At 47.1% G+C, this 27,571-nt stretch overlaps 1 protein-coding gene across 2 annotated transcripts in view; it reads left to right on the forward strand.

Moving 5' to 3' along the window:
• Positions 1-27,571, forward strand: part of LOC109867986 (zinc finger SWIM domain-containing protein 6) — a 51,783-nt gene that overhangs the window by 17,716 nt on the left and 6,496 nt on the right. Inside the window, exons 1-8 of one of the 2 annotated variants that reach the window (XM_031802947.1) lie at positions 3,213-3,385; positions 18,664-19,020; positions 19,402-19,550; positions 19,864-20,014; positions 24,687-24,857; positions 25,574-25,765; positions 25,902-26,048; positions 26,134-26,280. In XM_031802947.1, the coding sequence (XP_031658807.1) occupies positions 18,891-19,020; positions 19,402-19,550; positions 19,864-20,014; positions 24,687-24,857; positions 25,574-25,765; positions 25,902-26,048; positions 26,134-26,280 (1,087 nt within the window). In that variant the 5' untranslated portion in view covers positions 3,213-3,385; positions 18,664-18,890. Of the gene's footprint in view, positions 1-3,212; positions 3,386-18,663; positions 19,021-19,401; positions 19,551-19,863; positions 20,015-24,686; positions 24,858-25,573; positions 25,766-25,901; positions 26,049-26,133; positions 26,281-27,571 lie in introns of those variants that run through there. The other variant, XM_020457332.2, reaches the window with a different exon arrangement.

The following is a 27,571-nucleotide window of genomic DNA, read 5'->3' on the forward strand; positions in this document are numbered from 1 at the left end:
CTCAGGCTCTCCAGTACGCTTTCATGGTCCGGTCCATCCTGTGCCACCTTCACGCACCAGTCCTCCGGTGGCAGCTCCCCGCACCAGGCTTCCTGTGCGTGTCCTCGGCCCAGTACCACCAGTGCCAGCACCACGCACCAGGCCTTCAATGCGCCTTGCCTGTTCAGCGCTGCCAGAGCCTTCCTCCTCTCCAGCGCTGCCGGAGTCTCCCGCCTGTCTAGCGCTATCAGAGCCTTCCTCCTCTCCAGCGCTGCCGGAGTCTTCCGCCTGTTTAGCGCTGCCAGAGCCTTCCTCCTCTCCAGCGCTGCCGGAGTCTCCCGCCTGTTTAGCGCTGCCAGAGCCTTCCTCCTCTCCAGCGCTGCCGGAGTCTCCTGCCTGTTCAGCGCAGCCAGAGCTGCCAGTCTGCATGGAGCAGCCAGTCTGCATGGAGCAGCCAGAGCAGCCAGTCTGCATGGAGCAGCCAGAGCTGTCAGTCTGCATGTAGCAGCCAGAGATGCCAGTCTGCATGTAGCAGCCAGAGCTGCCAGTCTGCATGTAGCAGCCAGAGCTGCCAGTCTGCATGTAGCAGCCAGAGCTGCCAGTCTGCATGGAGCAGCCAGAGATGCCAGTCTGCATGGAGCAGCCAGAGCTGCCAGTCTGCATGGAGCTGCCAGTCTGCATGGAGCAGCCAGAGATGCCAGTCTGCATGGAGCAGCCAGAGCTGCCAGTCTGCATGGAGCAGCCAGAGCAGCTAGATCCGCCAGTCAGCCAGGATCTTCCAGATCCGCCAGTCAGCCATGATCTTCCAGAACCGCCAGTCAGCCAGGATCTGCCAGAACCACCAGCTAGCCAGGATCTGCCAGAGCCAACTAACCGGCTGAGCTTCCTCTCAGTACTGGGCTTCCTCTCAGTACTGGGCTTCCTCTCGGTACTAGGCATTCTCTCAGTACTAGGCTTCCTCTTGGTACTAGGCATTCTCTCAGTACTGGGCTTCTTCTCAGTACTGAGCTTCCCCTCAGTGCCGAGCTGCCCCTCAGTCCCGAGCGGTCCATCAGTCCAGTGGGGTCCTTGGTGAGGTTTACTAGGCCAAGGTCGGCGGAGAGGGTCGCCAATCAAAGGATGCGTTACAGGGGGACTAAGACTTGGTTGGAGTGGGGTCCACGTCCCGAGCCGGAGCCGCCACCGTGGACAGACGCCCACCCGGACCCTCCCCTATGGGTTTAGGTGTGCGGCCGGGAGTCCGCACCTTGGGGGGGGTTCTGTCACGCCCTGGTCTTAGTATTTTGTGTTTTCTTTCTTTATTTGGCCAGGCCAGGGTGTGACATGGGTTTATTTTGTGGTGTGTTTTTGTATTGGGGTTTTAGTAGGTATTGGGATTGTGGCTTAGTAGGGTTGTCTAGTAAAGTCTATGGTTGCCTGAGGCGGTTCTCAATCAGAGGCAGGTGAATCTCGTTGTCTCTGATTGGGAACCATATTTAGGCAGCCATATTCTTTGAGTGTTTCGTGGATGATTGTTCCTGTCTCTCTGTGTTTGTTGTCACAAGATAGGCTGTATAGGTTTTCATGTTCCGTTTGTTGTTTTGTATATTTAAGTTATTTCATGTATAGTGCATGTTTTCATTAAAGAACATGAGTAACCACCACGCTGCATTTTGGTCCGCTTCTCCTTCGACGGAAGAAAACCGTAACAGCCGGACTGAGTCCCTTACCCCTCGCCCCACAGTTTGGGATGCAGATGAGAGCTTCTATGAGCAATGCTTACCTTTTTAATGAGATGTGTTGCACTCTCTCTCTCTCTCTCTCTCTCTCTGATTGTTAATCAGAAGGTGCTTATGAGCAATACTTACCTGTTAATGGGAGCTTAGCAGAGTGATCCATCACAGGCATGTTACCGCTGCTGCTCTTCCTAATGAAGACTGATGGCCTTATCACTATTGCAGGGAGGGAGGGGGAGAGAGGGGTGTGTGTCGAGGAGGGAGCGGAATGAGTAAATCCACCCTCTAACAACTACTCCCTCTTTCTGTCCCCCCTCTTCTCTCACCTCTATCCACCCAACACCTATTTTAGAATGTCACCCTGGGTTTTCCATCCTCTCGTTTCACACACATCCCTAGCTCTCCTCTCCTCTCTCGGAATAGAAACAGTGCTGGCATGTTTAGGTGCCAGATCTCTACCCCACTGTGTCCCTTCTCTGTGTGTGTGTGTGGGACACTTTGTGCGTCACACACGTCAGGATGTCAGCCGTATGACCGGTGTGTTTAGCCAGCATCCTGGGGGAAGGACAGGGGATGGCCATAGAGGATGGTAGGTACCAGGTAGGTGCCTCGGGTGTTTGGACCGTACTTTGACTCTGGTGTTGGCTGTGTATGACTCCGTCTGTTCCTGCTCTTTATTTATAGAACACTTCTACTGAGCCTATGGAGAGACCTGATGGCCGACATTACCTCGTCAAACACACCAGTGTGTGTGTGCTCACTGACCCCCGGAACCCCCAGTTACCTATTAGCAGTCATATCCTGCTTCCTGCTTTAACGCATCACTTCCACCTGGGACCTCACTCTCACACTCACACTCACTCACTCACTCACTCATGAAGGATAAATTGGAGATTAGGAGCGCGCACACACACCCTTAGCTTGAATGCATATTGTCAACTGAATGCATGAATCAAAGAACCAGAGCAGCCCGAAGCGAAACTGAGTAAAGCAGAAAGGAGGGGAAGTGCTTAGCTGGTGATATGGTTTAGGGGTTAGTACAATTGAGAAACCATGTGACCCACTTTAATGGTGACAGATTGTACCCCTCCCACCTGTGTATTTGTGGGGGTGGGCATGATGATGGTTTAGGAAGGTGTTATCTTTGGGTGTGTCATTGGACGTTCTGATGTCACACACACACACACAGTTGAACCGGTTATTCTTAGTCATACTCAAAAGCCATAGTGTTTCCACGCCTGCTTTCTGTTACATTATAATGGCATCTGGCTGACAGGCAGTTATTGTTCCACTGAACACTACTGTATAAACTGCCTGAGTTATCACTAACGAATACACACACACCCACGCTCGCACTGTTAGAACCTATACACACGCGCGGGCACACACACACACGCACGCACACACGGCAGTCAGCATATCTGAGTCACAGAATGACACGACAGAGACACAGAGGAAATGTTAGGGTGTTGTCATCACGTGTGGCTTATCGCCTCGCGCTGTTTTCTCCCTGTCGCGTACCGTACGGTTCTGGCCCTCCCTTGTGTGCGTTTGCATTAGATCAACAAAAGCTGATATGCTTGTGGGTAGGGGTTTGTCATTGCCATAAAAATAAGTTACTCATTCATTTCCAGCTTGTTGAGACATGAGACGGTTCAGTTAAGGGTTTCTGCGACAGCAGGATACCAGCGGTAAGTACCAGGATGTTGGTGTAACGTTAGACAAGTAGGAGGAAGAGGCTTGTAAACAACGGTAAATGTCATAGCTTTTCTATTTATTCACGTTTTATCTCATAAACCCGCTGACTGCAATACGTTTTTCTGACCAAATGTAATGACTTCAACCAATCATGTAGTAGCATACCAAAATCAATGTTTTTCTGCAGAAAACCACCCACCACCCACTGCCAGTTACAACACATCCAAACACATGCACATCATACAGAAATACTCATTTAGGCACTCACAAGCACACATTGAAATGTGCACACTCCCCGGGGATTGTTCAGGTCTTTCTTTTGTGTGTGCGTGTGCCTGTGTGTGACTGCATATCAATGTGTGCTTGTGACTGTCTAGATTATGTACGATTGGGGGTGGGGGGGTGTATGTTCATCAAATAGAGCAAAGTAATACATAACATTTGGAAAAAAAAACATTTATTGCATGATTTGTTGCCGTTTATTACATTATTCATGAAAAAGGTTGTTACTCACCTGTTAATGTAATAACACTGGTTAATGTATCAACTTGTTACATTTAGCAGGGAAAGATATTACCTTTACCGTCAAGTTATTACATTTACTGGGTTTATTACATAACAAATCTAGAAGTTATTACTCTTGCCAGTGTTATTACATTTACTAGGTTTATTACATAACAAATCTAGAAGTTATTACTCTTGCCAGTGTTATTACATTTACTAGGTTTATTACATAACAAATCTAGAAGTTATTACTCTTGCCAGTGTTATTACATTTACTAGGTTTATTACATAACAAATCTAGAAGTTATTACTCTTGCCAGTGTTATTACATTTACTAGGTTTATTACATAACAAATCTAGAAGTTATTACTCTTGCCAGTGTTATTACATTTGCTGTTGTTACGGCTAGACCCTAACACTGAAGGATGCATGTGGAAGCTTGCATGGTGGCAGGAACAAACGGGGGGGGGGGGGAGTGAAATGACGTGACACCGGTGCTCTGTGTCAACTGACTGGTGGGATTGTGGTATCATGGAAAGAGGCCACAGGTGCTACCCTCGTCTCACACACACAGACCAACACATGCACACACACCCCTCCACTGGGATGGATTCGCCATTATCTGTTTATGAGCACCTGTTGAAGTTGAAAAGGTTAAAGTTAATGTGGGCGACCCCCCCCCCCCCCCCACCCCTCCTCTCAAATGCAGTGCAGCAGATGTGTGTGTGCGTGTGTGTTTTGGTGGTGTGTGTGTGTGTGTTCCTAACTTTTCTCAACTTTAGGACAGAACCCGAGGTTATGGACAGTAACATATGCACACTCAGACACACATTGACCCCTCTCTGCAGTTGGCCATTATAACAGCTGATCAAACACGGCTCCCTGGGAGGCTGCTCTGCTGTGCTCTGAGAGGCTGTGGGAGCTCCATGTCCCAGAGCTCAACACTGGAGTGGTTTAGCAAACACATCTCTGTTATAGAGCCCAGACCTGCAGCCTTTCCCCATCTCTCTCTTTCTATTTCTCTCTCACTCTCTCAAATCAATTCAAGGGCCGTTTTGGCCTGGGAAACATATGTTTACATTGCCAAAGCAAGTGAAATGGATAATGAACAAAAGTGAAATAAACCATTTTTTTTAAATGAACCGTAAACATTGCACTCACAAAAGTTTCAAACAAATAGAGACATTTCTAATGTCATATTATGGCTATGTACAGTGTTGTTGTCACGGTCTTCCTCCTCTTCATCTGAAGAGGAGAGGCGAGAAGGATCAGAGGACCAAAATGCGGCGTGGTATGTGTTCATCATGAATTTTAATAAAGAAAACACTGAACACTGCAACACTATACAAAAACAATAAACCAATGACGACCGTGAAGCCAGAAATGAGACCTGTGCTGACACAAGCCACTAACATAGACAATCACCCACAAACAAACAGTGCAACCCAGGCTACCTAAGTATGATTCTCAATCAGAGACAACTAATGACACCTGCCTCTGATTGAGAACCATACTAGGCCGAAACATAGAAATCCCAAATCATAGAAAATCAAACAGACTGCCCACCTAACTCACGCCCTGACCATACTAAATAAATACAAAACAAAGGAAATAAAGGTCAGAACGTGACAGTTGTAACAGTGTGCCAATAGTCTCTCTCCCTACCCACTCTCTCTACCTACCCTCTCTCTCTCCACCCTCTCCCTAGTCTCTCCCTCTCTCCCTACCCACTCTCTCTACCTACCCTCTCTCTCTCCACCCTCTCCCTAGTCTCTCCCTCTCTCCCTACCCACTCTCTCTACCTACCCTCTCTCTAGTCTCTCCCTCTCTACCCACTCTCTCTACCTACTCTCTCTACCTACCCTCTCCCTAGTCTCTCCCTCTCTACCAACTCTCTCTACCTACCCTCTCTCTTCCTACCCACTCTCCCTACCCTCTCTCTTCCTACCCACTCTCCCTACCCTCTCTCTCCCTACCCCCTCTCTCTACCCCCTCTCTCTACCCTCTCTCCCTACCCCCTCTCTACCTTCTCCTTACCCTCTCTCTCCCTACCCCCCTCTCTCTACTCTCTCCCTACCCCCTCTCTACTCTCTCTCTACTCTCTCCCTACCACCTCTCTCTACCCTCTCTCTACTCTCTCCCTACCACCTCTCTCTACCCTCTCTCTACTCTCTCCCTACCCTCTCTCTACTCTCTCTCTACCCTCTCCCTCCCTACCCACTCTACTCTCTCTCTCTCTCTCTCTCTCTCTCTACCCTCTATCTCTCCATATTTTCTCTCCCTACCCTCTCTCTCTCCCTACCCACTCTCTCTACCCTCTCTCTCTCCCTACCCTCTCTCTCTCTCCCTACACTCTCTCTCTACCCACTCCCTACCCTCTCTCTACCTACCCACTCTCTACCCTCTCTACTCTCCCTACCCTCTCTCCCTACCCACTCTCTCTACCCTCTCTCTACTCTCTCCATACCCTCTCTCTCCCTACCCACTCTCTCTACTCTCTCCCTACCCTCTCTCTCTCCCTACCCTCTCTCTCTACCCTCTATCTCTCCCTATTCTGTCTCTCTACCCTCTCTCTCCCCCCACCCTCTCCCTACTCTCTCCCTCTCTACCCTCTATCTCGCCATATTCTCTCTCCCTACTCTCTCTCTCCACCCTCTCCCTATCCGCTCTCTACCCTCTCCCTCTCCCAACCCTCTCTCTCCCTACCCTCTCTCTCCACCCTCTCTCTATCCCCTCTCTACCCTCTCCCATCCCTCTCTCTCCCTACCCTCTCTCTCCACCCTCTCCCTACTCTCTCCCTCCCTACCCTCTATCTCTCCCTATCCTCTCTCTACCCTCACTCTCTCCCTCTCTCCCTACTCTCTCTCTCCCTACTCTATCTCTCTTCTCTCCCTATCCTCTTTCTCTCCCTACCCTCTCTCTCTCTCTCTCTACCCTCCCTATCTTCTCTCTCCCTCTCCCTACTCTCTCTCTCTACTCTCTCTCTCTCCCTACTCTCTCTACACTCTCTCTACCTTCTCTCTCTTGCTCTTTCTGTCACACCTTCGTGTAATTAATTCAGATTCCGGAATATAATATGTTTCCCAGCCTCATTAAAATTTCTTGGCTGCGTAGTTACTGTTTGGTCGCTGTATGGTTCTGTGGTGCCATTCATCTGTTATTGTGTCAAAACGCTTTAGCTAGTTTAGATTCTTTAACATGCTCCCCCTGACAACACTACCAGAAAGGATCTATTGACTGTTTTTTTTAGGTGAGTGGTGGGAATGAGACATTTTGGGGAAGAGACGCATTTGTGCTCCCTGCACAGTGTGTGTGTGTGTGTGTTGCCTTGCCTGGTGAAGGTACTCGAAGGCTGAACAAATTACTTGGACAGCGTAGGTCAGGGAACGGAGGCGGTACTGAATAAAAAGAGAAGTAAAAACGAATGGCGGCCTTTTTTTGTTCCCCTCTTCCACCTGATCCACTGACAGTTGAATGTTTCAGTAGTTGGTTGTTTCCGGGAATTGGACTGGTAATCAGTGCAGTCCGTGTGTATGTGTGTGACAGATCTGATTTACATGTCGTTGTGCTGTTCTCAGGTTGGTTAGCTGAAGCGCTCGTTCATCAATTCTTCATCTGTCCCTCCTTTCCCTCTCTGTCATTTTCTGTCTGTTTCCTTGATTTCCTTCTCCTCTCTCGCTCTCTATCCCGGCTGCTCTCTATCCCGGCTGCTCTCTATCCCGGCTGCTCTCTATCCTGGCTGCTCTCTGTCCCGGCTGCTCTCTGTCCCAGCTGCTCTCTGTCCCGGCTGCTCTCTGTCCCGGCTGCTCTCTATCCCGGCTGCTCTCTATCCCGGCTGCTCTCTATCCCGGCTGCTCTCTATCCCGGCTGCTCTCTATCCCGGCTGCTCTCTGTCCCGGCTGCTCTCTGTCCCGGCTGCTCTCTGTCCCGGCTGCTCTCTATCCCGGCTGCTTTCTGTCCTGCTAGCACTCTATTGAGATGCAGTCTTGAGTGTCTGTTGTCCTCGGCTCTTTAGGACCATTGTCCTTGTCTAGTGAAACTTGGAGAGAGAAGTGCACTCACTGTTTGTTAACTTGTGTGTGTGCGTGTGCGTGTGTGTGTGTGTGTGTCAGGGTTGGGCAACAGTCCGAGTGGGACGTGGGAAGCACTGTTTAAGTGAGCTGTTTGTGTGCTCCTTCATCAAAGTGTGTGTGTGTGAGAGAGACCTGGCAGGGTTCACTAGAGCCCCAATGGCCTCTCTCAATTAGACACAAAATTTCACCCGTAGGTCCCTTTTCTGGCCAGTGAAATGGACGCCATAAAAACACAGCTACACTTGTGTCCATTCTGAGCTGCCCAACGCTTTACACCACCTCCACTGTTGTTGAGGACCTTTCTCTCTCTTTCTCTCTTTTCTCCACGGTGTCTCTCCTTTTCTGAGGTGGTTTTAAACCAGCGCTGTGTGGGGTTTGAGTCGAGCTTGTTGGAATAGGCTGTCTCTCCTCCTTTTTCCTGAGGTCATTTACAGGTGTCTATCTCCACTTTCTCCTGTTTGTTTCTGAGGTTTTCAGATGGAGCTGCAGGATTTCTGTCCGGTTGGTTGTGAAGAATCTCTTCTTCTCTGAGGTCTATCAAACGGTGGGGTTTGCAGACTAGTCCACTCGCGACTAGCAGTGTAAAGGAAAACAAATTACTCAAGAGAAAAGGCTCGGTGGAGTGGTTGAATATGACACACTTAGCGACTGCAGAAGCTCTGTCAGAGATTACTTTCTGTTAATTGGTGTGTGTGTGTGTGTGTGTGTGTGTGTGTGTGTTGATTGGTAGGCACAGTGAGGAGCACCAGGAGATGTCTTCAGGGGGACACGGATTGGCCTACTCTACTCCAATCCTTATTGACCCAATTTGAAGCTTAGCGGAGCATTCCCCCACCCCCCCCCCATGCACTGTTTCCCGCTAGTGCACTCCCACACACACCCTCCCCTGTCCTCCACACACCTCTCAATGTTTCTGTCTACAGAGCATGCTCTACTCCTATTGGCTGTGTGGCAGAAGTAAGGAATGGAAGGGTAGCTGGCCATTGTATAATAAATACAAAGTTAAAGGCGGTCTTTGTTACAATGCTGTGAGAACCAGAATGACTCTAGCCAGCCGTCTCGACGGGCAACCAACTGGACAACCTCTGGCATGACACGGTCCTTACAGACCGCCCCATAGGGTGCCACTGACATCTCACAGGCCACGGGGTGACCCTTATTATGCCAGAATAAAAACCCTTCTCAGTTTTCCATTTGCTGGAGCTATAGTTAACCATCCTTTGACTTGCATTGTATGTGGAGTTATAATGTTATAACTAAACGATTCAGATATAACATCGGAAACTGAACAAAAATCTAAACACAACATGTAAAGAGTTGGTTTCATGAGCTGAAATAAAAGATCCCAGAAATGTTCCACACGCACAAAAAGCTTATTTCTCTCAAATGTTGTGCCCAAATTAGTCTATATCCCCGTTAGTGAGCATTTCTCCTTTGCCAAGATAATCCATCCAGCTGACAGGTGCATATCAAGACGCTGATTAAAAGGTATGATCATTACACAGGTGCATCTTGTGCTGAGGACAATAAAAGGCCATCTCTAAAATGTGCAGTTTTGTCACACAACACAATGCTTCAGATGTCTCAAGTTGAGGGAGCGTGCAATTGGCATGCTGACTGCAGGAATGTCCACCAGAGCTGTTGCCAGAGAATTGAATGTAAATTTTTCTACCCATAAGCAGTCTCCAACGTTGTTTTAGACGTCCAACCGGCCTCACCGTAGACCACGTGTATGGCATCGTGTGGGCGAGGCGTTTGCTGATGTCAACGTTGTGAACAGAGTGCCCCGTGATGGCAGTGGGGTTATGGTATGGGCAGGCATAAGCTACAGACAACGAACACAATTGCATTTTATCCATGGCAATTTGAATGCACAGAGATACCGTGACAGGATCCTGAGGCCCATTGTCGTGCCATTCATCACCGCCATCACCTCATGTTTCAACATGATAATGCACTGCCCCATTTCGCAAAGGATCTGTACACAATTCCCATGGCCTACATACTCACCAGATGCTCTGTATCAACGTTCCAGTTCTCCCCCAATATCCAGCAACTTCGGACACAGCCATTGAAAAGGAGGGGAACAACTTTCCACAGGTCACAATCAACAGCCTGATCAACTCTATGCAAAGGAGATCTGTCACACCAAATACAGACTGGTTTTCTGATCCACGCCCCTACTTAAAATTACAAATTAAAAAAGGTATCTGTGGTAGGCAGTTAAGGGTTAATGCATTGCTAGATAGTATGTGAGGGTTAAGTCTGGTTTCTGTGCATCACTAGGCAGTATTATGGTCTGTAGTGGTAGCTGAGGGTTAAGTCTGGTTTCTGTGGTTGATAGCTATGGGTTAAGTCTGGTTGCCGTGCAGTGTTAGGCAGTATTATGGTTTGTAGTGGTAGTTAAGGGTTAAGTCTGGTTTCCATGGTAGGTAGTTAAGGGTTAAGTCTGGTTGGCAGTATTATGCAAGCTGCAGAGAGAGAGAGAGGAAGAGTGGAAGTGCATTACAGAATGCTGAGCTCAGGGCTCTGGCACTCCGCCAGGCCTTTCCACACACACACACACACACACACACACACACACACACACACACATACACATACACATACACATACATACATACATACATACATACATACATACATACATACATACACTCACACACACTCAGCTGAGGGCTTTCCAAGCTTCCCACCAGCCCAGCGGTCTCCTCCCCTGTTTAGGAATTATCTCTGCCTCTCCCTCTTTCTCCCTCCTACCGCTCCCTCCCTATGTCTTTCCCTTCCTCTTTCTCTCGTTCTCCCTCCTACCGCTCCCTCCCTATGTCTTTCCCTTCCTCTTTCTCTTTCTCCCTCTTACATCTCTCCCTCCCTATGTCTTTCCCTTCCTCTCCCTCTTCTCTCTCTGATGTCAGTAGTTCAGCTGTGGGCCATATAGGACTCGGGTTGGGCCATACAGTACAGGGGACTACCGTGTGTGTGTGTGTGTGTGTGTGTGTGTGTGCGCGCGCTTGCGCACGTGCAAACTGTTACATTGTGGAGCAACTGCCAACCGGGGATGTACAGTATGTGCCTGTGTGGGTGTGTGTTACACAAGCAGATGTGATGTGGTGTAGTGTGTGAGAGAGCGGGTGGATTTGTTTGTGTGTGAAATGTGATCCCCTGTGGTGTTGTGTCAGCTGACTGCTAGGCAGGAAATGGAGGAGTTAAAGAAGGCGGGTTCTCTTTTGCTCTAAACCTCTCTCTGGCTGCAGTCCAAACTCAAAGTAGACAGCCCTCGGCCCTCAACCCTCAGCCCTCGAATGACGTTTTACATCGTCATATCCGAGTGTACCTTAAATGTCCCTTGCCCAAGCGAGGGAGAGTGATGATCAGAGAGGCAACATCCTTGGTGGAAGTCTTGAAGTTGAACTTAAAAACAACCAACTATTATTGGTTATTATTAAGCTATTATTGTACCTAGCAAGCTAACGTAGCTAGCTAGCACTCCTGTCAGGTAGCTAGCTAGCTACAGTTATGCATAGCTGGCTAGCTAGTTTTATAGTTTTGGTAATTTATTCCAATACACTTCAGAATTGCCAAAAATATATTTACGAAGCTAGCTACGTTTTATAGGCTTGCATTGAATTGAAGGTCATATCAACCCCACAAGTGATCAAAGTTCTTCACTCGCTCCCTCAAACTAAATCGAGGGTCGAGGGGCCAAAGTTTGCGAATTGGACCTCCACTTAAGATAGCAATCAAACTGCATCCGGTTTCGACGGGGATTCCCCCAAGGGAAAGGGGCTAGTGCGAGGGGGTAAAAAATATGTTTGGACTGCAGCCGCTGTCTCTCTTTTCTCTCTGCTCTCTTTGAAACTGTCACATGATTTTCTATCTCTCTTCTCCCCCCCCCCGTCTTCTGTTAGTCAGTTCTTCCAGTTTGTCAGTGTGACTTTCCAGCATTCTGATTGAGCAAAAGCCTGTTGAGAGAACCGAAACCTATGTGTGCGTTGTTTTCTTCTGCGTGTGTATTTTCATTGCACACACATGTAGTGTATGTGTGTGTGCTGTCTCCCAGACCTCCCTTGAGACCGTTACTGAATTCTTGTAAAATCTCACTTGCTCAATCTATCTCAGACCATTAGGACTATTTGTTTCCCATTGGGCTGTCCATCTTAACATTGCTCCAGGCTCAAGTCCCCTGCTTAAGGACTGATTTAGGATCAGCTTAGCCAGATCAAGGCCTAACCTGAACCCTTAAGAGATTTAAGGCAAAGTTGACCTTAGATCCACGCTGTAGGACCATCTGAGGCTTTTCACACTAAACTATGGACGGTCGGTCGTATAGAGGTACCATTTCGGCAATATGAGGCTTGTCAAGGATTCTCGGTAGAGAGTCATGAAAGTAGCAATGTGATACTGTAGCATTATAGACTGCCACAATATCATAGGGGGCCAGGGGAGCCCCACTACACAGAAGAACCTGAGATAGACCCTCTAGTACTGGGAAGCAGACCCGCTCTCCTCCTGGTGTATAGTATGTGTGTGTTCTTTGAGAAAGCCCAAAATACAACGAAATACTTAATTCGGTGTTCTCCTTTCTCCTCTTCACCTCAGGGAATAATGGTGTTGGAAGGAATAGCAACCGTTTTACAGTCACCTGACTGATTGTGCTATTTTGTGGGGGTTTTTGGCGCTGATCTTAACTTTTTTTGTGCATAATGTTTCCGCCATCATTTCCTATGACTGAAAAGAGCTTCTGGACATCAGAACAGCTAACATCAATTTGGATGAGGATTTTTACTTCAATGAGTCAGAGGCGAATGACATACTGCTCATCCCGGACCAGGCCCGAATCCCTGACACCCAAAGAAGGAAGAGGCGTCGTTATTGAGGTCGGCGGGGCAGGATACCTGACGAGACGACATCAACCGCCTCTACCCTCTCTTCTATTGGCGAACATGCAATCACTGGAGAATAAACTGGAGACCAGCCTATCAACTTGATCTGAAGAACTGTAATATCCTATGTTTCTCCGAGTCGTGGCTGAACAAGGACAAATCTATCATTTTCTTTCTGTACATCGGCAGGACAGAATGGCAGCGTTGGGCAAATTCTGGGAGGGGGGGGGGGGGGGGGGGTTACAACAGCTGGTGTGTGATCTCTAATATTAAGTAAGTATCGAGGTTCTGCTCACCTGAGTTACAATACCTCATGATAAGCTGTAGACCACCCAGAGTGCCACCCACGACTGCGTGGCCGCATCGTGGACTATAGAAAACGGAGGGCCGAGCACTCCCCCATTCACATCGACGGAGCTGTAGTTGAGTGGGTGGCAAGCGGTACCGGAGAGCCAAGTCTGGGACCAAAAGGCTCCTGAACGGCTTCTACCCACAAGCCGTAAGACTGCTGAATGGTTAATCATTGATCCCCTTATTATTTGCACTGACTCTATGCACACTCACTGGACTCCACCCACCCACATACTGCACTGACACTCCAAAACACACACCACATACGCTTACACACACAAAACACTCACACTCACAAACACAACATTTAATTTTTTACTCTGCATTGCTGGGAAAGGGCTCATAAGTAGGCATTTCACGGTAAAGTCTACACCTGTTATATTCGGCGCATGTGACAAATAAAAATGTATTTGAAACCTGAATACAGTGGAGGGAAAACACATGGATTGGTACAATATATGGATTGGTTGTTTTACTGTTGTGTGTGTTTGTGCGGTGTGTGTGAGAGAGTGTGTGTGTGGTGTGTGTCAGAGAGAGAGATGTGACGTAGTAAGCCATTTTCGGGGACCACTTTTGGCTCGTGAGCGCTACTTTCAGAAAGAAGTTCGAAATCCAGTTGTGCATCAGCAGTCACTTATTAGCCCATGTCAGCAATTTTTTTTCAGATTGATAAGTTAGTCTAGTGGCTTGCTGCAAAATGTGTATAATTGCAGGAAATGAGTATGCAGGCCATGGAATTGTATACAATTTTTATTTTTTTATTTTAAAATCTTCACAGTCACCACTTGGACTCCCAAACAATCACAAATACTACACTGACACTTTCACACTACACATACGCTGCTGCCGCTCTGTTTATTATCTATCCTGATTGCCTAGCCACTGTAAAACTGCTAATGGTGTGGGGGGGGGGGGGGGTGCAGACCCAGGAGCCACTGCAGCCCCTCATGATGAGTTCCTTTTTTTTTGTTGGCCCCCACCCCCTTCAAAGTTGCCCCTCCCTGATCTAGAGCTATTGGTCTCATGTTCTCTCTAACATGGCCATTTTATATCCAGTTTGTCTTCTGTCCTCTTTGGAGTTAACTGATCTGATCCCGGGCCCAACCAGACAGGATTTGTGGTGGCCATTTTGAGGGTTTCTCAGTGATGTCCATATCCCATAAGTTTTGGCTCTCAGTGTGGTTTTCAGAGGCCTGCTGCATTATCAGCAACATTTTTCTTCATTTTCCATGTGTGTCTGGTCAGGAGGAATTTTGGACCATTCCTCTTTACAAAACTGTTTCAGTTCAGCAATATTCTTTAGATGTCTGGTGTGAACTGCTCTCTTGAGGTCATGCCACAGCATCTCAATAGGGTTGAGGTCAGGACTCTGACTGGGCCACTCCAGAAGGTGTATTTTCTTCTGTTGAAGCCATTCTGTTGTTGATTTACTTCTGTGTTTTGGGTCTTTGTCCTGTTGCATCACCCAACTTCTGTTGAGCTTCAATTGGCGGACAGATTAGCCTAACATTCCGCTGCAAAATGTCTTGATAAACTTGGGAATTCATTTTTCCGTTGATGATAGCAAGCTGTCCAGGCCCTGAGGCAGCAAAGCAGCCCCAAAACGTGATGCTCCCTCCACCATACTTTACAGTTGGTATGAGGTTTTGATGTTGGTGTGCTGTGTCTTTTTTTCTCCACACATAGTGTTGTGTGTTTCTTCCAAACGACTCAACTGTAGTTTCAGCTGTCCACAGAATATTTTGCCAGTAGCGCTGTGGAACATCCAGGTGCACTTTTGCAAACTTCAGACGTGCAACAATGTTTCTTTTGGACAACAGTGGCTTCTTCCGTGGTGTCCTCCCATGAACACCATTCTTGTTTAGTGTTTTATGTTTCGTAGACTCGTCAACAGAGATGTTAGCATGTTCCAGAGATTTCTGTAAGTCTTTAGCTGACACTCTAGGATTCTTCTTAACATCATTGAGCGTTCTGCACTGTGCTCTTGCAGTCATCTTTGCAGGACAGCCACTCCTAGGGAGAGTAGCAACAGTGCTGAACTTTCTCAATTTATAGACAATTTGTTTTATCGTGGACTGATAAACATCAAGGCTTTTAGAGATACTTTTGTAACACTTTCCAGCTTTATGCAAATCAACAATTCTTAATTTTAGGTCTTCTGAGGCATGGTTCACATCAGGCAATGCTTCTTGTGAATAGCATACTCAAATTTTGTGAGTGTTTTTTTATAGGGCAAGGCAGCTCTAACCAACATCTCCAATCTCATCTCATTGATTGGACTCCAGGTTAGCTGACTCCTGACTCCAATTAGCTTTTGGAGAAGTCATTAGCCAAGGGTTCACATAGTTTTTCCAACCTACTGTTTAAATTATGTATTCAATATATACAAGAAAAATACAATAATTTGTGTGTTATTAGTTTAAGCGCACTATGTTTGTCTATTGTTGTGACTTAGATGAAGATCAGATCAAATTTGATGACCAATTTATGCAGAAATCCAGGTAATTCCAAAGGGTTCACACACTTTTTCTTGCCTCTGTATGTGTGGTGGTGTGTGTTTGTGAGGAGGTTTAATGACCCAGGCATTACCAGGTAAGCATTGGGACGTGTTGTGGAAAGGAAATGAGAATGTTTCACTCTTACATCTCGCTGGCTCTCCTGCCTGACTGAAAGTGTCTGCGTGTGTGTGACCAGTGAGTGACCAGAGAATTTCATGTTTCATGTTTTTAGAAAATAGAAGACTGGTGCTAACTAGTGGAGAACAGGGTGTGTGTGCGCGTGCAGTGTGTGTGCAGGGCTGTGTGGGGGCCGTGTGTGTGCAGGGCTGCATGGGGCCAAGTGTGTGCGTGTGTGTGCGCGCAGGGCTGCATGTGGGGTGTGTGTGTGTGTGAAGGCTGAGCTCTATTGCATTAGGAGGTCGATACACTGAGGGCCTCTAGAGATCAGCAGTTTGCCCTTTTCCCCAGAGAGAGAAAGGAGAGACATCTTCAGGGACTGCTCCTTCTCTTCCTCTCACTCTTGCTGTTATAGTCTGACTAGTAGCTAGCTGGTACCATGGGTCTTCTTCACACTTAAGGTTACAACAAGCATAGCTCCACGTCCACGTGGGTGAAGTGGGATTGTTGGAGTAGCAGACATCTTTTGATGACATGATATCCTCGCCGGTGCCACTCCCATTCACTAGGGGGCGATAGCAAAGTTTAAAAAATGGTCTTCGTTTTGTGAAAGTAAGGAAGAGTCACCTTCCCTTGCTTGAAGTACCTTGGTGGCAGCCGAGCTAAAAACATAGCAAGCTAACTAGCCTTTTTAGCTTCCCACATCTCCATGTGAAATAATCAGATTTATTCTAAAAAACATGCCCTGACAAATATTCTTATACTTGCGGGTGTAACCTAAAACATTATCCCAGTTTGATATGCTGCTTGTGTATTTAATGTTTTTGTCATGGAGGAAAAAAAGTACATGGCTAGCTAGTTGGCTACAACAGGTTCTACCATTTCAGAATAGCCTGTAATCACTAGGGATGGGGGGAAATAGATAGTTACATATCCAGATGTTCTTTTTGCTGATGTATTTTTTTGGGGACAATTTCGCAATATCATTTTTGCACTAGTTGGCTGTACCCACGAAGCATCGTTACCCATCGCTCCACAAAAGCCGCGGCCCTTGCAGAGCAAGGGGAACCACTACTTCAAGGTCTCAGAGCAAGTGACGTCACCGATTGAAACGCTATTTAGCGCGCACCACCGCTAACTAGCTAGCAGTTTCACATCCATTACACCTGCACCAAAACTCCAGTGTTTTTCCATCATAGTTAACTCCAGATTTTTTCATCAGGAGCACATTTGTTTTTAACACTTTTATTTCCACGATGATTGATCAAAACAACGAATCGCAATACATATTGATAGATTGCATGTTTCGTCACAATATTGTTTTGAACGTTCGGTTTGGACTGATGCCCAATTGAGAATTCTACTCAATGCATTGTCAATGAGCGCATCAGTGGCTTGGAAATACAATGCCATTCAAAACAGGCAAATAATTAGAAGGAAAACCTTTTGTCACCATTTTGATGTCGCTTTATTGACTTTAGGTGCAGTATATAACCAAAGATTTGTATAACTAAGATAGACCACAGCCTGTCGTTTCCAATGGGAACAAACAAGTCATAGTGGGCAGAACAAGCAAGGAGGTGGACAGAGCCAAGCACGAGCTAGCTAGTTCCTTTTGGTGATTTCTAGCATACATTTGCATATTTCCGTTAGTCAACGCCTACTGTGAAGTGCCTGTGTGCAATGGCTCAATTCGCCTTTGCACTCCTTCTAAACAATGCAATTTTAAAAAACTTTGACAAAGGGTAAAGTCTACAAAACGTTGTCCACTCTGCTCGAAACAGATTTTAGTTTTGTGAACAGAACTGTATCGAGATCAAATGTTTCATTAATGAGAACATTTGCAGAACTTCGGCCAAAATCCATCTGGTTCCATCTTCTCCCGCTGCCGGCCACTGGGCTTCTTCTCACTACCATGTTTCGTAGTGAGTGGAAACGCCTAGCGGATGCTTCACCTTTTATATGTCCAGTGAAATATCTGTCTCGTTGTCCTATCTGTGGTATATCGTTAGCTAGTTAGTTAAGATTGAGGGGAGGAAACCGGATTTGAATTAGCTAAAGTTAGCATTGCTAGCGCTTTTTTTTTTTTTACAAACTTTGTTAGCTAATGACAACATTGCCATCTGTCTAAAATTGTTTCCTACTAAACATTTGACTATTTTAGCAATTTAATCGTATTTTCAGGCACTGTAGTGTAATTTAGACGAAACAGTCGTTAGCCTCCATCCAGAATTTCTGGGTTTATCAAGACTTTAATGCACCATTATTGCACATTCGTGACGCGACCGAGTGACAGAGGTGCGACCGAATCGTAAGAATCTCGTATCTGCATCTAAGTATCGTGATAATATAGTATCGTGAGGTCCCTGGCAATTCACAGCCCTAGTAATCACTAGTTATTACATATCAACCAAATTGATTTCTGAGTGGATTCTTGATGTTTGGTTTACTGTTTGAACAGTCATTGAGATTATATTTGGTTATCAATGCAAAATAGGCTACTTTGATGAATAGCAACAACACTGCCCCCACGGCTGCGGAAGAACGATACCCGCGTCTCAATTTTCAAGTAGTCAAAAAAGTACATCAAATGCTCGATTGTAATTACAGGGAGTCGCCCCTTTTGTGACGTTAATCGAAATTGCAAAACAGAATGTTGCGTCTGCAAAGAGCTTGTAGTAAGCTGTAGGCTAGTGAGCCACACACTCACAGAGTTGTTATGACAAGAACATTAATGCCATTGTAATGTTCAAATATTTTGAACGTAAGCTTCTGTCAAGTACTTTTGTGTAAAACTGTTACAATTTGATTGATTGCCTAATGGTTCTTGTTTTTCTCCTTGCAGGGTTCCACCTCAGTGGAACGGTAACAGAACCGGCCACAGCGTCGGAACCCGAGCTCGTCTGCAGTGTGAGCGTCAGCTTCGACCGCTGCAAGATCACCGCGGTAACGTGCGGCTGCGGCAACAAGGACATCTTCTACTGCGCCCACGTTGTAGCGCTGGCCCTGTACCGTGTACGGAAGCCCGAGCAGGTCAAACTACACCTGCCCATCTCAGAGACTCTGTTCCAGATGAATAGAGACCAGCTGCAGAAGTTTGTCCAGTACCTGATAACAGTACACCACACCGAGGTGTTGCCCACGGCTCAGAAACTAGCTGATGAGATTCTGTCTACCAACTCTGAGATCAACCAGGTCCACGGTGAGTGGGGTGGATGATGTGTAGACGAGAGAAAGATTGTGTGAGGAAGAAAAAGTGTGTGTGTGTGTGTTTTTGCGTGAGTGTGTGTGCCTGGAAATGATTCCCCCCTGTCTGGCTCCAGTAAAGCAGATCACTGGAGAGGGAAACACTTTGATCAAGTCACGTCCGTGTGAAAGCTCAACGGTAATGTAGGATGTGGGGAAGAGTGTGTGATGATACTTTAGACCCACTTTACTTAAGCCGATATCATGGTGTTCATCTTGTTCTGTTTTTGTTTGTGACATAGAGCCCAGTGCTTTCATTGAATCATTTTCCATTTCTCAGCCTAAACGATGAGCACTGTGTGTGTCTCAACTAACCTGTGTGTGTGTGTGTGCGCAGGGGCCCCGGACCCCACGGCAGGGGCCAGTGTAGATGATGAGAACTGTTGGCACCTGGATGAGGAGCAGGTTCAGGAGCAGGTGAAACTCTTCCTCTCACAGGGAGGTTACCACGGCTCTGGGAAACAACTCAACCTTCTCTTCAGCAAGGTAACGCATCAATTTTAGTTGAAGTGAGTCAATTCAGGAAGCAGAGTAAACTGACATTCCAATTCAATAATTGAAAAAAAGGGATTTTTTTTCTCCAATGACTTCTTAATACATTGAAAAGTAGAAGATATATGTATTTCAAAATGTGTTTAATTGTTTGTATTTTAAATTCAAATCCTTTCCTGAATTGACTGCCCTCAATTTGAATTGACCCCTACCCTGTCACTCTCACACACACACACACACACACACACACACACACACACACACACACACCCTTGATGACCTCTCTCCCTCCCTCCTTCTCCTCTAGGTGAGAGAGATGTTGAAGATGCGTGACTCCAACGGTGCCAGAATGTTAACGCTGATCACAGAACAGTTTATGGGCGACCCTCGCCTGGCTCTGTGGAGACAACAGGGAACCACCATGACTGACAAATACAGACAGCTGTGGGATGAGCTAGGTAAGAGACAACACACACAAAGTCACACAAGCGTGTGCACAAGGACAGACACCACTTGGACGGACTAGCCGTTCAAGAGAGAGTAAACACGCACACATATGACGGTCACTCAAGTGCTGCTATGATTGACTGTTTGATTTGTGTGTTGGTCAGCTGTGTTAGACCTGTGTCTCCCTATGCTTTCTGATATGATGGCTGCTTGTATGCCGGTGTGTGTATGTGTGTATGTATCAGGAGTGTATTGTATCAAATCAAATCAAATCAAATTTATTTGTCACATACACATGGTTAGCAGATGATAATGCGAGTGTAGCGAAATGCTTGTGTTTCTAGTTCCGACAATGCAGTAATAACCAACGAGTGAACTAACCTAACAATGCCAAAACTACTACCTTATACACACAAGGGGAATAGTGGGATAAAGAATATGTACATAAAGATATATGAATGAGTGATGGTACAGAACGGCATAGGCAAGATGCAGTAGATGGTATAGAGTACAGTATATACATATGAGATGAGTAATGTAGGGTATGTAAACAAAGTGGCATAGTTTAAAGTGGCTAGTGATACATGTATTACATAAAGATGCAGTAGATGATATAGAGTACAGTATATACATATGAGATGAGTAATGTAGGGTATGTAAACATTAAATTAAGTAGCATTGTTTAAAGTGGCTAGTGATATATTTTTACATCAACTTCCATCAATTCCCATTATTAAAGTGGCTGGAGTTCAGTCACTGTGTTGGCAGCAGCCACTCAATGTTAGTGGTGGCTGTTTAACAGTCTGATGGCCTTGAGATAGAAGCTGTTTGTCAGTCCCTCGGTCCCTGCTTTGATGCACCTGTACTGACCTCGCCTTCTGGATGATAGCGGGGTGAACAGGCAGTGGCTCGGGTGGTTGTTGTCCTTGATGATCTTTATGGCCTTCCTGTGACATCGGGTGGTGTAGGTGTCCTGGAGGGCAGGTAGTTTGTCCTGGAGGGCAGGTAGTTTGCCCCCGGTGATGCGTTGTGCAGACCTCACTACCCTCTGGAGAGCCTTACGGTTGTGGGCGGAGCATTTGCCGTACCAGGCGGTGATACAGCCCGACTGGATGCTCTCGGTTGTGCATCTGTATAAGTTTGTGAGTGCTTTTGGTGACAAACCAAATTTCTTCAGCCTCCTGAGGTTGAAGAGGCGCTGCTGTGCCTTCTTCACGACGCTGTCTGTGTGGGTGGACCAATTCAGTTTGTCCGTGATGTGTACGCAGAGGAACTTAAAACTTACTACCCTCTCCACTATTGTCCCGTCGGTGTGGATAGGGGGGTGCTCCCTCTGCTGTTTCCTGAAGTCCACAATCACAATCTTTGTTTTGTTGACGTTGACTATGAGGTTATTTTCTATGAGGTTATTTTCCTGACACCACACTCCGAGGGCCCTCACCTCCTCCCTGTAGGCCGTCTCGTCATTGTTGGTAATCAAGCCTACCACTGTAGTGTCGTCCGCAAACTTGATGATTGAGTTGGAGGCATGCATGGCCACGCAGTCGTGGGTGAACAGGGAGTACAGGAGAGGGCTCAGAACGCACCCTTGTGGGGCCCCATTGTTGAGGATCAGTGGGGTGGAGATGTTGTTACCTACCCTCATCACCTGGGGGCGGCCCATCAGGAAGTCCAGGACCCAGTTGCACAGGGCGGGGTTGAGACCCAGCGTCTCAAGCTTGGTGACGAGTTTGGAGGGTACTATGGTTTAAATGCTGAGCTGTAGTCGATGAACAGCATTCTCAGATAGGTATTCCTCTTGTCCAGATGGGTTAGGGCAGTGTGCAGTGTGGTTGCGATTGCGTTGTCTGTGGACATTGGAGTGGGTCTAGGGTGTCAGGTAGGGTGGAGGTGATATGGTCCTTGACTAGTCTCTCAAAGCACTTCAGGATGATGGAAGTGAGTGCTACGGGTCGCTAGTCGTTTAGCTCAGTTACCTTAGCTTTCTTGGGAACAGGGACAATGGTGGCCCTCTTGAAGCATGTGGGAACAGCAGACTGGGATAAGGATTGATTGAATATGTCCGTAAACAGACCAGCTGGCTGGCATGCTCTGAGGACGCGGCTGGGGATGCCGTCTGGGCCTGCAGCCTTGCGAGGGTTAACACGTTTAAATGTTTTACGTCGGCTGCAGTGAAGGAGAGTCCGCAGGTTTTGGTAGCGGGCCGTGTCAGTGGCACTGTATTGTCCTCAAAGCGAGCAAAAAAGTTATTTAGTCTGTCTGGGAGCCATCCTGGTCTGCGACGGGGCTGGTTTTCTTTTTGTAATCCGTGATTGACTGTAGACCCTGCCACATACCTCTTGTGTCTGAGCCGTTGAAATGCGACTCTACTTTGTCTCTATACTGATGCTTAGCTTGTTTGATTACCTTACGGAGGGAATAGCTACATGGTTTGTATTCGGTCATGTTTCCGGTCACCTTGCCCTGGTTAAAAGCAGTGGTTTGCGCTTTCAGTTTCACGCGAATGCTGCCATCAATCCACGGTTTCTGGTTTGGGAATGTTTTACTTGTTGCTATGGGTACGACATCGTCAATGCACTTTCTAATGATCTTGCTCACCGACTAAGCGTATTCGTCAATGTTGTTGTCGGACGCAATGCGGAACATATCCCAATCCACGTGATCGAAGCAGTCTTGAAGCGTGGAATCAGATTGGTGGGACCAGCGTTGAACAGACCTAGTCAGTCTGTTATGTTTTGGGCATTATCTGTAGGGTGTGAGCTGGATGGTTTGTGAAATATATGCTTTTTACAGCCTAAAATGGATTTGGAGATTGTGAGCTGGGTATTTCTCGCTCTCTCCCTCTCTTTCTCTCTCTCAGAACAGATTAGATGTGGACTGAAGGCTCAGAGTAGGCCCATCAAAGGAAATAAAGGGAGGGATCGGGTGAAGTGTGTGTGTGTGTGTGTGTGTGTGTGTGTGTGTGTGTGTGTGTCAGGAGCTAAATCCATCTTGATGAACCCAATATTGTTTTAATGAATGTGTGTGTTTGATCCTTTGTAGTCTGAGACAGCGGTTCCCATCTGGCTTAGGTTGGAGAGGGAGAAATATAGGCCACGCTTTCTCACTACTGACGGGTGTGTGTGTGTGTGTGTGCATGTGTGTAAGCTCACAAGGCCATAATTTGCTCACTCACACACATGCCCATTCATTTATACTGACTCTTCACACCCCCACTCACATACAAGATGCTGCTACTCTGTTTATCTTATATGCTGTTGCCTAGTCCCCTTACCTGTAAACACTGTATTGGAACTGACCCTGTATATTGTATGCTTACTTACTTACTTATTGTGTGTTTCTTATTTCTCGTCTGTTTTCCCCCCGAGTATTACATTGTTATTGATGATTGCATTGTTGGGTTTTGAGGCAAGGCATTAAAACTTGAAACTTCCATCTTCAAATGGCGTCAGCCAGCTAGCAAGTGATGAACAGTAGAACATGCTTGTCATTTATTTGTGTTGAATGTGTTTGTTCTGTGATCTCTGTCCTCGCCTCCTTTCCTTGGCTTATCTTTATCCTGTCATAATTGAACCACCACTGTGTGTGTGTGTGTGTGTTTGTGTGTGTGTGTGTGTGTGTGTGTGTGTGTGTGTGTGTGTGTGTGTGTGTGTGTGTGAACACTGAACAGTGCACTGTCCATATTCAGGATAAGCAGGAAAGCGAAACGGCAGCTTTCGGGATTATTCCATGTAATTGGGGGAGACTCTAGACACTAGTCTAGCAACGACATCCAATAGTAACCTACCCTAGCAACAACATTCAATAGTAACCTACCCTAGCAACAAAATCCCATAACCACAACCCTGTTGTCATGGTAGTTGATTGTTGGAACTGTATTATATATCCCCCCCAGTCTCTTTGTCTGTTTTGCTGGTTGTTTCTCTCTCTTTCTGTTTTAAGGGAAGTACATCTCTTATTTCTGTATAATTTGAATGCATTTTCACGTTTTGAATGTTTTCCACGTTTGCCCTGCTTGCTGGATGCACCTTCTCCTCTCCTTTCTAAAATCTCCCCTTATTTATTATTTCTCTTTTATTTTCCTTTACTCCCCACCGTTCTCTTCCCATCTCATCGCCAGTCTGTTGGTCCCTTCTCCTCTCTCTTCCCTCTCTTCTCTCATCCCTCTTTTGTCCTTGAGGCCATCCAAACAAAGACAGAGGATAAAACGACTCCTATCCCCACCCCCGTCTTCCTTCCCTCCTCCTGTTCTCATCCCCCTCTCCTCCTCCTCCTGTTCTCTCGCTTCACCTCTCTCTGCCTCCTCCTGTCTCGTTCTGTCATCTGTCCCCCCTTTCTGTTCTGTTTTCATTTTCCATCATTTTTCTCTTTACCCCTGTTTTTCGAGGCATATTTCTTTTCATGCCTTCCGTCCCCCACTCTCCAGCTCTCTCTCCTTCCCTCACTCCCTTCATCCATACCCCATCTCCCTTTCAGCTCAGGCTTCAGGTAATCACAGTGTGTCACTAGAGTATCTGTGAGCGTGAGTGCGGCAGGCATGTGTTTATTGAATAGATAACAGACTGTTGATGCTCCGGAACATTTTAATGGCATCTATTTTTTCCTTTTTACAGAATCAAATTATATGATTCAAGGATGAACAACAATAACAGAAACATTGTGTGTGTGTGTGTGTGTGTGTAGGTGCCCTGTGGATGTGTATTGTGCTCAACCCCCACTGTAAGTCGGAGCAGAAGTGTGTGTGGCTGAGACAGCTGAGACGGTGGAACGGTGTTGACGTGTGTCCCTGGGAGGACGGAAACCACAGCAACGAACTGCCCAACCTCACACACGCACTGCCTCACGGCAACCCAGGTGAGAAAACACAGAGACACACACACACACACACACACACACACACACACACACACACACACACACACACACACACACACACACACACACACACACACACACACACACACACACCTGACCAACACAGTGCCTCAGGGCCAACCCAAGTGGGAAAACACAGACACACACACCTGACCAACACAGAGCCTCAGGGTCAACCCAAGTGGGAAAACACAGACACAGAGACACACACACCTGACCAACACAGTGCCTCAGGGCCAAACCAAGTGGGACCACCACACTAAGTTTGTGCGAGAAAAGCCACTTTCTTTTCATCAACTATTTCTCTATTTTCTCTCTGTTGATCTCTTTTTCTGTTTCTCCATCTGTCTACATGCCTTTTAATCAACTTTCTCTCGCTCCATGTCTCTGCCCTGCGAGCTGTTCTTATTACTTTCTGTGTGACTGATGGAATAAGCCCAATAACCCATGAGGGTTCCTCCAGTTACGGCTGCCCTCTGCTCCCCTTGTCTGTGCCTGAGCTAAATTAGAAAATATAAGCCCTTAAAAAATGTCTATCAGGCTTCTGAATAGCAACAGTGCAGTGAATGAGCATTTCATCCAGGTAGATTTAGGTGGCCGATCAGAGAAATGTTTTCAATGGAACTTTGTCCTCTTCTTTCCCTCCCTCCCTCACCACCTCCCCTCCGTAATCCCTCTTTCTCCCTCTCTCCCAGACTCGTCGTCTCGTCCTCACAGGACAGTGTTTACGAGGGCCATCGAGGCCTGCGACCTGCACTGGCAGGACACGCACCTGCAGCGCATCATAACACATGACCTCTACACGCACTCACACGCACACTGTCACCACGACAACCATGGCAGTGCAGGGGCACTGTTCGACGCCCGTGGCTGGCCCCTCTGGCACGGTGAGTGTGTGTGTTTGTGTTGGCAGTGACGAATGCAAAGGAGGGCTAGATTTCTAAGACCCGTTTTTAGAAGAAGAAAAAAAGATTTAGAGTAGCGTTGGAAGTAACAGCCTCCCGCCCCGCCTCCCTCTCGCAGAGCACATCCCTACAGCGTGTGCGAGGGTGGATGCGCTGCGGTCACATGGTTATCCCAGGGAGGCCTTGCTGTTGGCCATCGCTATCGTCAACACTCTCATACGGCAGCAACAGAAACATCTTGAGCTCTTCCGCAGCCACAAAAAAGGTCTGTTTGAATTTGCATCTGTCTTAATTGGGTATGAAGTGTGTAAATGCAGAGTAATACCAGCGTGTGGTTTTGTCCTTTCCAGAGCTGCTCCATAAAGGCATGACATCTGTCACCAACATGGAGGGCTGGGTGGGACACCCCCTGGACCCTATAGGCACTCTGTTCAGCACCTTACTGGACACAGGACGGGGAGACGAGGAGGGGCGCAACGCCTTCCTAGACTTCTCAGGTAAATGCACGCACACCCTCGCTCTCTCTCTCTCTCTCCCTTTTCTGCATATTTTCTGCATTTTAATTGGATCGTTTTTTTTCCTGCACCATCTTTTATTCATGAGCTGTGATTGGAGGATGGCTGAGGAACAATTAGTGATGTCATCAGTGATGATTGGGTGTGATTGGTTCTGTCAGATAGATACTTGCGTTCCATGGCCTTGGAAACTGTGTGTATGTGTGTGTGTGTGTGTGGGGGGGGGGTTATGTCTGTGGGGTTATAACCCCCCTCCTTATAACCCCCCTCCTGGGGGTTATGTCTGTGGGCCCATAGAGACATCATTAAGCTATTAGAATAAATGATGACCTCTCCCTTGAACACACACCCAGAGAGACCGCAGAGAGACGGAACATGCTAATAGATCAACACACAAGTCAATAAAGGAAATAGCGCATCTATACATTGATTGTGAAACCTTAAGATACACTACATTACCAAAATAATTGATCCCCCTTTGCTGCTATAACAGCCTCCACTCTTCTGGGAAGGCTTTCTACTAGATGTTGGGAAATTGTTGCGGGGACTTGCTTCCACTTGGCCACAATAGCCACTTGGCCACTTGGTCACAATTAGTGAGGTTGGGCACTAATGTTGGGCGATTAGGCCTGGCTCGCAGTCGCCATTCCAATTCATCCCAAAGGTGTTCTATGGGGTTGAGGTCAGGGCTCTGTGCAGGCCGGTCAAGTTCTTCCACACCGATCTCGACAAATCATTTCTGTATGGACCTCGCTTTGTGCACGGCGGCATTGCATTGCTGAAACAAGAAAGGGCCTTCCCCAAACTGTTGCCACAAAGTTGGAAGCTCAGAATCGTCTGGAATGTCATTGTATGCTGTAGCTTTAAGAATTCCCCTCACTGGAACTAAGGGGCCTAGCCCGAACCATGAAAAACAGCCCAAGACCATTATTCCTCATCCACCAAACTTTACAGTTTGCACTGTGCATTGGGGGAGGTAGCGTTCTCCTGGCATCCGCCAAACCCTGATTCGTCTGTCGGACTGCCAGATGGTGAAACGTGATTCATCATTCCAGGGAAGGCATTTCCACTGCTCCAGAGTCCAATGGCGCCAAGCTTTACACCACTCCAGCTGACGCTTGGAAATTGCGCATGGTTATCGTGGGCTTGTGTGCGGCTGCTCTGCCATGGAAACCCATTTCATGAAGCTCCCGACAAACAGTTCTTGTGCTGACGTTGCTTCCAGAGGCAGTTTGGAACTCGGTTAGTGAGTGTTGCAACCGAAGACAGACGG

The sequence above is a fragment of the Oncorhynchus kisutch genome, linkage group LG23 (assembly GCF_002021735.2).
Source record: "Oncorhynchus kisutch isolate 150728-3 linkage group LG23, Okis_V2, whole genome shotgun sequence".
NCBI classification, from domain to species: domain Eukaryota; kingdom Metazoa; phylum Chordata; class Actinopteri; order Salmoniformes; family Salmonidae; genus Oncorhynchus; species Oncorhynchus kisutch.